This window comes from Malania oleifera, chromosome 8 (assembly GCF_029873635.1).
Source record: "Malania oleifera isolate guangnan ecotype guangnan chromosome 8, ASM2987363v1, whole genome shotgun sequence".
Lineage (NCBI taxonomy): Eukaryota > Viridiplantae > Streptophyta > Magnoliopsida > Santalales > Ximeniaceae > Malania > Malania oleifera.
In genome coordinates this window covers 101534600-101548941 of record NC_080424.1, presented here as the reverse complement: position 1 = coordinate 101548941, position 14342 = coordinate 101534600, and the positions used below count along the sequence as shown (strand labels likewise).

The window sequence follows — 14342 nt, the reverse complement described above, 5'->3', positions numbered from 1 at the left end:
AGGTAGAGCTTTGTCCACGAACTGAGTGGCTGGTTCTTCAACGAAGGCACCTCTTTGTCGACGAATTTAACTCAGTCAAGGCTCTATAAATATACTTTTTCATTGCTTAGGGGTTAAGGAACCCAAAACACTCTCTCTCTCTCTCTCTCTCTCTCTCTCTCTCTCTCTCTCTCTCTCTCTCTCTCTCTCTCTCTCTCTCTTTGATCCTTCGCCGTTCGTCGTCCATTTCGACGATCGGAGGTTACCACGTGGATTAGGAGGAAAACCTCTACGATTGTAGCTGATGGGATCTTTGTTTTGAGTATTTCTGGGTTTTATCTAGAAATCGAGGTAAGGGTCTAACTTCGTTTTTGGTTTGGTAGATCTGTAGTAAATAGGATTTTGTTAAAGTATTGTTCTTTGGTTTTTAGGTTATAAGAACTCGGTTCGTTGTTTTGGAGCCGTGTAGTTCGTGTTTCAGTGTTCGGGGAAAGGTAAGGAGATTTTTTTACATCACTATTTTTAGAAAACTAAACTGCTAGAAGGTTAGCTTATGTTTATATGCACGTATTGTCTACTTATTTGCAAAGTTTAACCTAGTAAAAATACCGATTTTATGATTTTACGGTTTTGATAAAAATGAGGGTTTTGGCGTATGATCTCCAAACTTTTCAAAACTTCTTTATTTGCATTAAACTTAATGTAGGAGATGCTTGAACCCCTTGTTTTTCGTTTAAATGTTACTTTTCGAGTTATATACTATATATAGCGAATTCTTGACCAAATGAGTGTGACATATGATATGAAATGGAATATGTGAATCTATTTAAATACGTATATGAACTATGGGAACTGAAGTTTCATTTTTCTATCTGAAAATGTGGAAAATAGGTGCCAGTTATATACCGAGCTTTGTATATGAAAAGGGTTAAACCGAGAGTGTGTGTGTCAGTTTATACCACAGTATGAATGAATAAGTTTGTGAAAATACTGGAACTGTACAGGTGATTTATGGATTGGAAACAAGTTAATTTGTTTTATTGTAAATTGTATATATGATATTGGGACCGCAACTTATTACTATGAAAGCCTTAAAAAGCTTAAATATCTGAAAGCCTTAAAAAGTTTTATATATATGAGCACGGTACCTTTGCTATAATCTGGATATAGTGCAACCACACATCTGATTTTCAGTGTGGGTATCGAGATAGTCAACTGGGTAGGTGTGGCCACTGGTGGATTAATGGACTAGGTGGATTCAGTCAGACTATAGTAACCATAATGATTGACAGTGCCTGCGCGAGGTAGGGCTTGTTCAGGGATTTATGATTGCACAACCCATGCTAAGGGGTAATGTTGGCATTAGTTATGAAGTTTCAAAGTTGGACGGTGTTCTAAATATGCATATACATGATTTAAAAACTAAAATGGGCAAAGTCATAGGTTTGAGTACCGGGCGAAGGGATTGTATAGTGTATGTATCCTACCCTAACCTCAAGAATTCTCGCTCGTTATGATGCTAAACTATCTATTGCCAGAATTACATATTTATCTCCTATATTATAGGATTAAGAATGCTTTAAATATGTAACTGCTTTCTACTGGTTTAAATACATGTATTCACACACTGATGTAATATCTTCCACCTTACTAAAACATGTCTCACCCCAACATACAACCTTTGTTTTAGGTCCTGCAGGGCACAAGTCTTAGTTACTAGAGGGACTTGGAGCGTAGTCTTGTGTGTAGTTTAGGTAAGTGTTTTGTACATGTAATAAGCTTAGTTCAGAATGTCTTTTTGGGGATTGTAAGAACAGGTTATGTTTTAAGTACGATCGTATGTACGTAAGGATGCAATTAGAAACTCTGGTTTGTCTATTAGATTCATTATGAATGTTTATGTTTTTCGCTGTGCATGAGATAACAGTTTAGTATGAAACACTCGTATGTCCCTTTCAGCGCAGGTTATATATGTATGATTATCATAGACAGGTGTAGTAGCACTCTGGGGCTGTATAAATTGTAATGACTTGAATAATAAAAATGGTATTTCAATAGAGAGGAAGGTAAATGGAAATAGAAACCGAAGCATTCGTCGACGACATTGCATTTTGGGAGTATTAATCGAGGAAAATCATCAGGTCCTCGTCGACGAAGCTAAGTTTCGTCGACGAGAAGATACTGAGAGAGGGTTTTGGGGAAGTCTGAAATTCATCGACGAAGGTGCAAGTTTGTCGACGAGAAGATATCGAGAAAGGGTTTTGGGGAAGTTTGAAATTCATCGACGAAGGTGCAGGTTCGTCGATGAACTCTCTATAGGACTCGTCGATGAGGTGACGTGTCTCATCGACGAATCTAACCCTATAAATAGTAGAAATCTGGATTTAAATGCACAAAATTAAGAAAAACACACACTCTCTCTCTCTCTCTCTCTCCCTTCGGTTTCTCTCTCCTCTCTCTTCGATTTTGGTTTCGTCGCTCGCCGGATCGACGATCTGAGGCCACCACGACGCTCCTGGAGAAGTTCTCTCCAAATCTACCAGAGCGGATCGTTGGTGGAAGCTAGTCAAAAATCATCCTTGAGTTGAGGTAAGACTTTTAATGCCAAATTTGATCATACTGTAGTTATAGGAAATGATATTCATATGAAAATACCGAAGATTAGTTCTACGAGTTGTCGATTTCAGGGTGTTGAATAGGAAATTCTATGCGTGTGAGACCAAAATTTATAGGGGCTTTTCTCAGTAGCTAGGTAAGGGAATAAACTAAAATAGTTATTTTCCATGCAAATTATTATTATGTATAAGTAAATTTATTTTCAGGAAAGCATGTATTATATCTGTATATTACAAAGGAAATGCACGTTTGGGATAATACTGCTGTTATGTTGAAATGTATATATATATATGTATGAGATCCTAGAAATTATGATTTTTAGAATACAATGTATGGCTTTTATAGCAAATGTGTGGCATGAATATATTTTATGTGAAAAGTATTACGATATGACTTTGTTACTAATGAAGAATGTTTTTAGGAATATGAAATGTTACAGTACAAAATGATGTTGAAAATACATGATAATTGATTTATTATTCAGAATGATATGTATGAGATATTTGGCGCAAGGCCGTGATTGATAGCCGATGCAAGATCGTGTTTTACGTATGATTTTGGCACGAGACCGTATTTATTAAATGTTTGGCACAAGACCGTATTTATGAAATGTTCGGCACGAGGCCGTATTTATAAAATTATAGAAATGCTATCAATCTATTTATGTTAAAAGCTATATTATCATGTATTATATGTTATCAGAACCCCGATGTTAGTTTAGTTCAGTTCAAGAGCACGGTACCGTAGATATAGATCAGATATTTATGATCATATTGGTGCTAACCACCCCACGAGGGGGTGGGAGATGGATAGTTGATGTGGCTTTCAGTGTAGAGTGTAGACGTCCACTTGGCAGTCCGGACCAGGGTGTGGCAGGCCCATCGCACTTACATACATTTTTGATTCAGCAGTGGTCGGCCAGCCATTGTCGGGTCCCGCTTTCGGGCTGCACAACCCGCCATGGGGGGTAATACATGACATCAACTAACTATTCATCCTGGGTATGTTTTCAGTATTATTAGCTATAACAGACATTTCATGATCAGTATGAATTATTAGAAAATATGAAAGTATATGATTATTCCACCATGTTATGATGAATGTTTTTAGATATATAAAATGTAATGAGTATGTATAACTGCGATAAATATTCATATTGCCACACAGCTGTATTTAGTTTATTTTCCCTTACTGAGAAGTGTCTCACCCCCCCCGGAACATTAAATGATTTTCAGGAAACCCAGAAAGACCGGCGGGTTAGGGCCGCCGCTGAGCGAGTTGAGCTTCCCTGCTAGAAGGGTAAGCGTTGATCTAGGGTTAGGAGATTTTTGTTGTATGATCCTAGGGTTATTTTGATGCTTTGGAGGTTGTATATAAATACAGTATTTTGGTGATGTAGTAAACTCTGGTATTATGTATATTATGATTTTGAGAATGTGATTTATATTTACTGCTGCGTAGGTTTCCGCTATGAATGACAGGTGTCCCCGTTACCCACGGGTTCGGGTTGACTATTTTATTTATTAAGTTTCATTCTTATATTAAGTTAAGCAGGTTGTTACATAAACGATCAGGGCATTACAATTGGTATCAGAGCCTTAGCCAGCCGAAAGTATGATGTGGTTTGCACTGCCTGGTTAGGGAAATATTTAGAGCTTAGGTTCCTAGATTCTGTAGATTAGACTATACCAGAGTTTAGGATGGGAATAAGATCTTGAGTTTAGCTTTGTATACTTGGAGACAGAAATCCATTGACAGACTTCTGTGTTTTTCTGGATCAATCGAAAGGTTCAGAAAATCACAGCAACCCATCGACGGTTTTGTTTCCGAATGGAGGGGCGAAACTTGAGTTAGAATGAGAATGTTAAATTATTATGTCAGTATTAGGAATGTGGATTTAGGGAAATGAGTCTATATTATTGTAGTACTATTTGATACTTAGGTTATTAAGCTTCTAATCGACTTTCTTAATTGCTTCTTCAGGATGGAGTCCAAGGATAATACTGCAAATGTTAGAGGTAGTAGTAGCGAGGGAGCAGACCATGAGGCTGACAGCAACTTTATGAGTGTACTAAGGGATTTCACACAGTAGCTTATGGCTGAGGTGGTGCGAACGAATAAAGGGCAGGACTGTCTCACAATTGAGATGGGATGCTCCATCGACCTGTTCACCAGACTGAAGCCTTTTGTTTTCATAGGAAGTGCAAATTCGATTCGAGTTAAGAATTGGATCTAGGAGATTGAAAAGATCCTGGATGTTCTAAACCGCACAAAGAAGCAAAAAGTAACCTTTACAACGTTCAAGTTGTCAGGGGAGGCGGAGAGATGGTGGGTGTCGGTAAAAATGATGAAAGAGCATCGACCAATACCAGTAGCGATGACGTGGGCCCGTTTCAGAGAAATATTCTTTGAATGGTAATTTTCAGAAACGCGAAGATGGAGGAATTTATAAGTCTGACACGGGGGCAGCTGGCAGTTCAGCAGTACGCCACCAGATTCCAAGAGTTATCTTAATTTGCTCCATTCATGATATCGGATGAGGCAATGAAGACTTGGAAGTTTCAGAGGGATCTGAAGAAGGAAATCCAGCGGCAGACAACAATCTTACAGTTGCAGGACTTTGCTACTCTGGTAGATAAAGCCACTGTAATAGAGGAGAGCCTGCAAGAGGACGCAGAGGTCCAGGTTCCAAAGAAGAGGCCAGCGCCCCTCAGTTCTTACTCTGACAAGAGGCAGGGCACCTAAAAGAAGGGCAGTAGTGGTACATCTTAGAGTACCTCATCCACTCCTGTTTGTACTACTTGTGGTATTAGGCACTTCGAAGAGTGTAGGCGGAGTACAGAGGCTTGTTTTTGGTGTGGTAATATGGGACATCGGATAAGAGATTGTCGCATGCTGAGGGACGATGGAGCCTCACCACAGCCATACAACGGAGGTACGTAGGTGTAGCGTGATGATCAACAGGGGAGTACAGCTCAGGCAAGGGTGTATTCCCTGACTCCAAGTGACGCAGAGAACGCTGGTGATGTAGTCATAGGTATCATTTGTAGTGTAATAATAATTTCAAGAATTTCCAGGCTTCGTTGACAAATACAGGGATTCGTCGATGAAGGTCTTCAAGATCTCGTCGACAAGGTCCCATTTCATCGACAAGAAAATACCGAGTGAGGGATTGGGCTACTCTGAATTTCATCGACGAAGGGTAAGGTTCGTCGACGAATTTACTGAAGGACTCGTCGACGAGGTGACGTGTCTCGTCGACGAATATGGCCCTATAAATAGTGAAAACTCGAATTTTTATCACATTTTCAGTGCTCTCTCTCTCTCTCTCTCTCTCTCTCTCTCTCCTACGGTCTCTCTCCCTTCTCTCTTTGATTTCAGCCCTGCCAGTCACCGGATCAACGATTCAAAGCCACCACGATGCTTCTGGTGAAGTTCTCTGCAAGTCTGCTGGAGCGGATCGTTGGTGAAACGAAGTTGAATTTCATTCCAATTCAGGGTAAGGCCTTTTAGTCTGTTTTTGGCCCTATGACAGTTATAGGAAATGATATAGGCAGAGAAATACTGATATTCTGTTCTGGAAAATGTTGTTTTCAGGGTGTTGTGTAGGAGGCCTTGCAGGTGTTAGGTCAGTATACCATAGGGGCTTTCCAGTAGTCAGGTAAGGGAAATATGCTATACTAGGTAATTTTAAAATATTATACAGTTTATTAAATTATGAATATTATGTATTAAAGTATGGTTGGCTTGAGAATATGAATATAGTACGGAGATATGCTTTACAAATTTATAGTTGAGGGTATTTTGGGAAACTGGTATATGTGTATATTTTGGGGAAACATGTTAGTACTCTAGTATTGGTATTATATAAATATATATATATATATATATATATATATACATATGGTTATGTCTATATGATTTCTGCTTCTCGCTGCTAGGGTTGATAATTGGGTTTAACTAGTATGGTATCAGAGCATGTAGAATGTTATAGTATATATAAAAAAAAACATGGAAATTAAGCAGGTCATTACATCATTTACATGCTTTCTCATAAAGCTGTTTTATTATTCGATTCAGGGGCAACACATTCCTTTCTCTTGCGGGGATTCGTTAAACTGTGTGGATTAGAGGGTAAACAGTTAGATTATAAACTAGTTGTAGCCACGCCATCAGGTTCTGTAGTTGTATGTAGTAAAATAGTTCGTGATTTTCCAATAGAAATTCATGAGAGGGTACTACCAGTCAGTCTTATTGTATTTGACATGCATGGCTTCGATATCATCTTAGGGATGAACTGGTTATCTGCCAGTTATGTTAATATTGATTGCCATAGGAGGGAGGTGGTATTTAGACCGCCAGGGAAACAAGAGTTCAAGTTCTTAGGGTCGTGTGTGCATTCAGCACCACAGATCCTTTCAGGTAGGCAAGTTAGGAGGTTACTCCTGAAGGGATGCCAAGGGTATCTGGCGTTGGTGAAAGACACGCCGGAAGAGGAACGTAAACTGAAAGGGATTCCAGTAGTGTGCGAGTTCCCAAACATGTTTCTAGAGGACTTTTCGATATTACCTCCAGATTATGAGGTGGAGTTTGTTATAGAGTTGGTTCTAGGTACATCACCAATATCAAAACCTCCATATTGTATGGCTCAAGAAGAATTGAGAGAGTTGAAGGAGTAGCTTCAAGAGCTACTAGATAAAGGGTACATTTGACCGAGCGTTTCGCCTTGGGGAGCACCAATGTTATTTGTAAAAAAAGAAAGACGGTTCGATAAGGATGTGCATATACTACAGAGAGCTTAACAAGGTGACGATAAAGAACAAATACCCGTTACCTAGGATTGATGATCTGTTTAACCAGCTACAAGGCACACAAATCTTCTCTAAGATCGATCTACGATATGGGTATCACTAGCTGAAGATGAAAGCGGAGATCTAAAGACAACTTTTTGAACCTAGTATGACCATTACGAATTTATGGTTATGCCTTTCGGTTTGACGAATGCACTTGTGGTATTTATGGATCTAATGAACGGAGTCTTTCACGAATACTTAGACCAGTTCGTCATGGTATTAATAGATGACATCCTAGTGTATTCCAGGAATGCTGTAGAACATGAAGTTCATTAGAGACTAGTACTACAAATGCTAAGGGAGAAGAGGTTATACGCTAAACTAAAGAAATTCGAGTTCTAGCTAGAACAGACTGCGTTTTTAGGGCGTGTGGTGTCCAAAGAAGGGGTATTAGTGGATCCGAGTAAAATAGAAGCGATAGTGGACTGGGTGAGGCCAAAGAATGTACAGGAGGTTAGAAGTTTTCTGAGTCTTGCAAGATACTACCGACTATTCATTAGAAGGGTTTTCCAGTTTATCAGGTCCTTTGACATGACTTATGAGAAAGAACGTGAAGTATGATTGGACCGATGAGTGTGAGTTGAGCTTCTAGGAGTTGAAACATCGGTTGGTTTTTGCTCCAGTTCTGACCATTCCATCTGAGGATGGTGGATTTGTTATCTTCAGTGACGCCTCTAAGAAAGGTCTCGGGTGTGTTCTAATGCAGTAGGGAAGGGTGATTGCTTATGCTTCTCATCAACTCAAAGAGTACGAGAAGAACTACTTGACACATGATATGAAATTAGTAGTGGTAGTGTTTGCATTGAAAATGTGGAGACACTACCTGTACGGTGAAAGGTGTGAGATTTTTACTGATCATAAAAGTCTTAAGTACATTTTCACCCAGAAGGAGCTGAATATAAGGCATTGTAGATGGCTCGAGTTGATAAAAGACTGTGACTATACCATTAGCTATCATCCAAGAAAAGCAAATGTGGTAGATGATGCTCTGAGTTGAAAGTTAGTTGATGTGTTAATCTCAGCAGTGGGAGTTCAACATCCGATTTGTATGGACCTAGAAAGGTTGGGCTTGGAAGTAGTGGAAGGAAATCACCAAACTTTTCTTGCTAGCTTGGTGGTACAACCGACCTTACAAGAGAGGATCAAAACATCTTAGATGATAGATGAAGAGCTGGCAGAGGTTGTGGAAGGGGTACATAGTGGTTTAAAGCCGTATTTCAATATCTCTGGTGATGGGATATTGAAATTCCACAGTAGGGTTTGTGTACCAAATGACGCCGAGATTAAACAGGTTATTCTGGAGGAGGTACACCGTTGGCTCTACACCGTACATCCTGGAAGTACGAAGATGTATAGAAATATTAGGGAATCTTTCTGGTGGTCAAACATGAAAAGAGAGATTGCCCATTTCGTAAAGCAGTGCTTGACATGTCAGCAGGTCAAGGCATAGCACTAGAGGCCAACAGAACCCCTTCAGCCACTTGACATTCCCAAGTGGAAATAGGAGCATATCTTGATGGATTTCGTATCTGGTTTACTTATGGCAGTGCATGGGCAAAATGCTATATGAGTTATGGTAGATCGGCTGACAAAGACTGCACATTTCATTCCAATCAAAGTTAGCTATTCTCTGAATAGGCTGGCAGAGTTGTACGTGCAGGAGATTGTATGACTCCATGGTATCCCTGTTTCTATCATTTCAGATCGAGACCCACGTTTTACTTCTTGATTCTAGAAGAGTCAATAGGATGCCTTGGAATCGCAACTTACATTCAGTACGTCATTTCACCTGTAGAAGGATGGACAGTCTGAGAGGACTATTCAGAAGTTAGAGGATATGTTGTGGGCATGTGTACTAGATTTTGGAGATAGTTGGATACGATATCTACCACTTGTGGAATTTGCGTATAATAACAGCTACTAGACCAGTATTGAGATGACACCATATGAGGCATTGTATGGTTGTCAGGGTCGGTCTCCGTTGTACTGGGATCAAGTAAGCGAGCAGCAGATACTAGTACTGGAACTGATTTAGCAGACCTCTGCAAAGGTCGAGCTTATTAGAACGAGAATCAGGGCAGCTCAGAGTTGGTAGAAGAGTTATGTAGATACTCGTCGACGAGAGCTAGAGTTCAAGGTAGGGGATATGGTATTCCTGAAGATTGCTTCACTGAAAGGAGTAATGAGGTTTGGGAAGAAGGGGAAACTAAGCCCTCGATGCATTGGGCCATTTGAGATCCTAGAAAGGGTAGGTCTGGTTGCTTATCGAGTGACATTACCCCCCAGCACTATCCAGATTTCCTGACATTTTTCACGTATCAGTGCTGAGGAAGTACGTGCCCGATCCTTCGCACATGTTGAGTTACAAGCCTCTAGATATCAGTGATGCTTTAGCATACGAGGAGATTCTGGTGCAGATATTAAATCAGAAGGTGTTACGGACTAAGGAGATACCGTTAGTGAAGGTATTATGGTGTAATCACGCAGTGGAGGAAGTTTCATGGGAATTAGAGTCAGAAATACGCCAGAATTACCCTTAATTATTTAAGAGATAGTTAAAGTTAGAAAGGTAAGTAGAATAACATGTAAGTAAGAATGTATGTATGTATGGTAGAATAGGTGGTTCATATTATTTAGATATGGTCTTTGGGAGAGTTTTGTATGTGTATTGTAATCTCTCGAAGCATCACGTTGTAACCACGGTATTCCTACGCTATAAGTGAGGGTATGTAATAAATTTGGGTCGGAGCCGCTATGTGGGTGGCTGCTGACTCTTCAGTAGAACTAAGTCATAAGGTAAGGTTATGCTTAGAAACAGTTAACAAATTTCGAGGACGAAATTTTTTATAAAAAGGGGAAATTGTAGAGACCCGAACCCATAAAATAAGGAAATAAATCAAAAAAGGGTAAAAGGTAATTTTGGTAGGCTTCGTTGACGAAGCCAAGGTTCTCATCGATGAAGGCCCTTCTGCGCTTCGTTGCTGAAATTCAGAGCCTCGTTGATGAAAAGATCCTGACCGACAGGGAAAAAATATTAGACTAGGGTTCGTTGACGAAGGAATAGGTTTGTTGACAAAAAGCCTTTTATGGCTCGTTAACGAAGACACCACTCGTCGACGAATTTGACCGAGTCAAGGGGTCTATAAATATCATTTTTCATTGCTTAGGGGTTAAGATACCCAAATGCTCTCTCCCTCCCTCTCTCTCTCTCTCTCTCTCTCTCTCTCTCTTTGATCCTTCGTCATTTGTCGCTTGTTTCGACGATCAGAGGTTACCACGTGGATCAAGGGGAAAACCTCTACGATTGTAGCGGATCGAATCTTCGTTTTGAGGATTTTTGGGTTTTATCCAGAAATCAAGGTAAGGGTCTAAGTTTGTTTTTGGTTTGGTAGATAAGTAGTAAATAGGATTTTGTTGAAGTATTGTTCTTTGGTTTTTAGGTTATGAGAACTCGATTCGTTATTTTGGAGCCATGTAGTTCGTGTTTTAGTGTTCGGGAAAGGTAAGGGGATTTATTTACATTAGTCTTTTTAGAAAACTAAATCGCTAGAAAGTTAGCTTATGTTTATATGCACGTATTGTCTACTTATTTGCAAAGTTTCACGGGGTAAAAATGTCGGTTTTACGATTTTATGGTTTTGGTAAAAATGAGGGTTTTGGCGTTTGATCTCCAAACTTTTCAAAACTTCTTTATTTGCATTAAACTTAACGTAGGAGATGCTTGAACCCCTTGTTTTCTGTTGAAATGTTACTTTTCGAGTTATATACTATATATAGTAGATTTTTGACCAAATGAGTGTGACATATGATATGAAATGGAATATGTGAATCTGTTTAAATACGTATATGAACTATGGGAACTAAAGTTCCATTTTGCTATCTGAAAATATGGAAAATAGGTGTTAGTTATATACCGAGTTATGTATGTGAAAAGGGTTAAATCGAGAGTGTGTGCCGGTTTATACCACAGGATGAATGAATGAGTTTGTGAAAATATTGAAACTGTATAGGTGATTTATGAATTGGAAACAAGTTAATTTTTTTTATTTTAAATTGTATATATGATATTGGGACTGCAGCTTGTTACTATGAAAACTTTAAAAAGCTTAAATATCTGAAAGCCTTAAAAGCTTTATATATGTGAGTGTGGTACCGTTGCTATAATCTGTATACAGTGCAACCACACATTTGATTTTCAGTGTGGGTATCAAGATAGTCAGCTGGGTAGGTGTGGCCACTGGTGGATTAATGGACCAGGTGGATTAAGTCGGACTATAGTAACCATAATGACTAACAGTGCCTGCTCGAGGTAGGGCCTGTTTAGGGATTTATGACAGCACAACTGGCGCCAAGGGGTAATGTTGGCATTAGTTATGAAATTTCAAAGTTGGACGGTATTCTAAATATGCATATACATGATTTAAAAACTAAAATGGGTAAAGTCACAGGTTTGAGTACCGAGCAAAGGATTGTATAGTGTATGGACCTGTACCCTACCCTAACCTCGGGAACTCTCGCACGTTATGATGCTAAACTATCTATTGCTGGAATTATATATTTATCTCCTATATTACAGGATTGAGAATGTTTTAAATATGTAACTGCTTTCTACTGGTTTAAATACATGTTGTCACACACTGATGTAATATCTTCTACCTTACTGAGAAGTGTCTCACCCTAACATACAACCTTTGTTTCAGGTTCTGTAGGGCACAAGTCTTAGTTGCTAGAGGGACTTGGAGCGTAGTCTTGTGTGTAGTTTACGTAAGTGTTTTATACATGTAATAGACTTAGTTCAGAATGTCTTTTTGGGGATTGTAAGAATAGGTTATGTTTCAAGTACGATAGTATGTATGTAAGGATGCAATCAGAAACTCTGGTTTGTCTATTAGATTCAGTATGAATGTTTATGTTTTATGTTGTACATGGGATTACAGTTCAGTATGAATGTATGTCCCTTTTAGGGTGGGTTGTATATGTATGATTATCAGAGACAGATGTAGTATCACTACAGGGCCGTATAAAGGGCTGGGGCATTACATTTATTCTTCACTGTCGCGTTGTTAACCTCTCTATATTCGTTGCACATCCTCATCGACCCATCCTTCTTCTTCACAAATAGCACCGGTGCTCCCTAGGATGAAATACTAGGTCGAATGTAGCCCTTATCAAGTAATTCCTGTAGCTGCTCCTTCAACTCCCTGAGTTCTGTTAGAGCCATTCGATACGAAACTTTTGATATCGGTGCCGTCCCTGAAGTCAACTCAATAGCGAACTCCACCTCGCGGTCAGGATGCAATTCCGGTAAGTCATCTAGAAACACATCCGAGAACTCCCTTACTACAGGAATATCCTCCAATCTAAGCTCCTCCCTCAGTGTTTCTTTCACAGACGCAAGGTACCCCTGGCATCCCTCCAGAAGTAACCTCCTCACCTAAATGGTTGAAATGATCCATGATGCAGAGCGCACACACAACCCCATATACTTGAATTCCTGCTCCCCGGGAGGCCTGAATACTACCTCCTTCCTACGACAATCGATGCTTGCATAACTGGCCGCTAGCTAGTCCATTCTTAGAATGATATCAAAGTCGTGCATATCAAACACAATTAAATTAACTGGCAGTACACTCCCCTGAATCTCTACTAGAAAATCTCGAATCACCCTACTGTAACATCCCTCAATTTCTTAACATAAAATGTCACATAATAGATCAAATGGTCAACCCGAACCCGTGGGTAGCGGGGACACCTGTTACAAAATCTTACCCTTCTCAGAGGGTAATCTCACTAGCTCAACAGCGGCCTTGATCTGCCGGTCTCTCAGGGGCTCTTGAAAAATTAATTAAGTTTGGGGGTGAGACACTTCTCAGTAAGGGAAAATAAATTAAATACAGTTGTGTGGCAACATGAATATTTAATGCAATTATATGTATACAGTACATTTCATATTTCATAAACGTTCATTATATCATACTGAATAATCACATGCTTTCATATTTTCTAATAAGTCATATCATACATAAAACATCTGTTATACCGGTAATACTGAAACAAACCCAGGATGAATAGCTAGCTGGTGTCATGTATTACCCCCCATGACGGGTTGTACAGCCCGAAAGCAGGACCCGACAATGGCTGGTCGACCACTGCCGAGTCAAATATGTCTGTAAGTACGATGAGTCCGCCACACCCTGGTCCGGACTGCCAAGTGGACGTCCACACTTTACTGAAAGCCACATCAACTATCCATCTCCCATCCCCTCGTGGAATGGTTAGCACTAATCTGACGTAGATATCTGATCTACAATATAGCTACGATACTGAGCTCCTGAACTGAACTAAACTAATATCCTGATTGTGATAACATATAATACATGATCATATATATAACATCATTACGGCCTCATGCCAAAAATATAGTAATTACGGCCTCGTGCTGAAATTATACATAAATACGGCCTCGTGTCGATATCATAAATACGGCCTCGTGCCGATAACATAAATACGGCCTTGTGCTGATAACATATATACGGCCTCGTGTTGATAACATAAATACGGCCTCGTGCCGATAACATAAATACATGGCCTCGCGCCAAAATTGTTTCAGGTATATATATATATATATATATTCTGAAAATAAATCATTTATCATATAATCGTCAAAATCATCACAACATAACTCATCTTTTCATAATACCTGAAATCATGCTTTGTTCGTAAAATCTTTCACATCCTAATACATTTCACATAAAATAATATTTATGCCACACATATGCTGTTAAAAGTCATACTTCATATTCTAAAATCGTGATTTTTCGGCATCTCATACATACATATATATTTTAATTATCATAGCAGTATTTTCCCAATCGCACATTTCATTCATAATAA

The 14342-nt window shown here is 39.3% G+C and overlaps 1 protein-coding gene across 1 annotated transcript; it reads left to right on the top strand.

The window, feature by feature from the left end:
* The first annotated feature begins 5121 nt into the window (after positions 1-5121).
* LOC131162864 (uncharacterized) lies at positions 5122-7274 on the top strand. Its single transcript, XM_058119468.1, has 3 exons — positions 5122-5327; positions 5409-5530; positions 6676-7274. Exons 1-3 carry the CDS (start codon positions 5122-5124, stop codon positions 7272-7274), a joined length of 927 nt encoding a protein of 308 aa, XP_057975451.1.
* The last annotated feature ends 7068 nt before the right edge of the window (positions 7275-14342 follow it).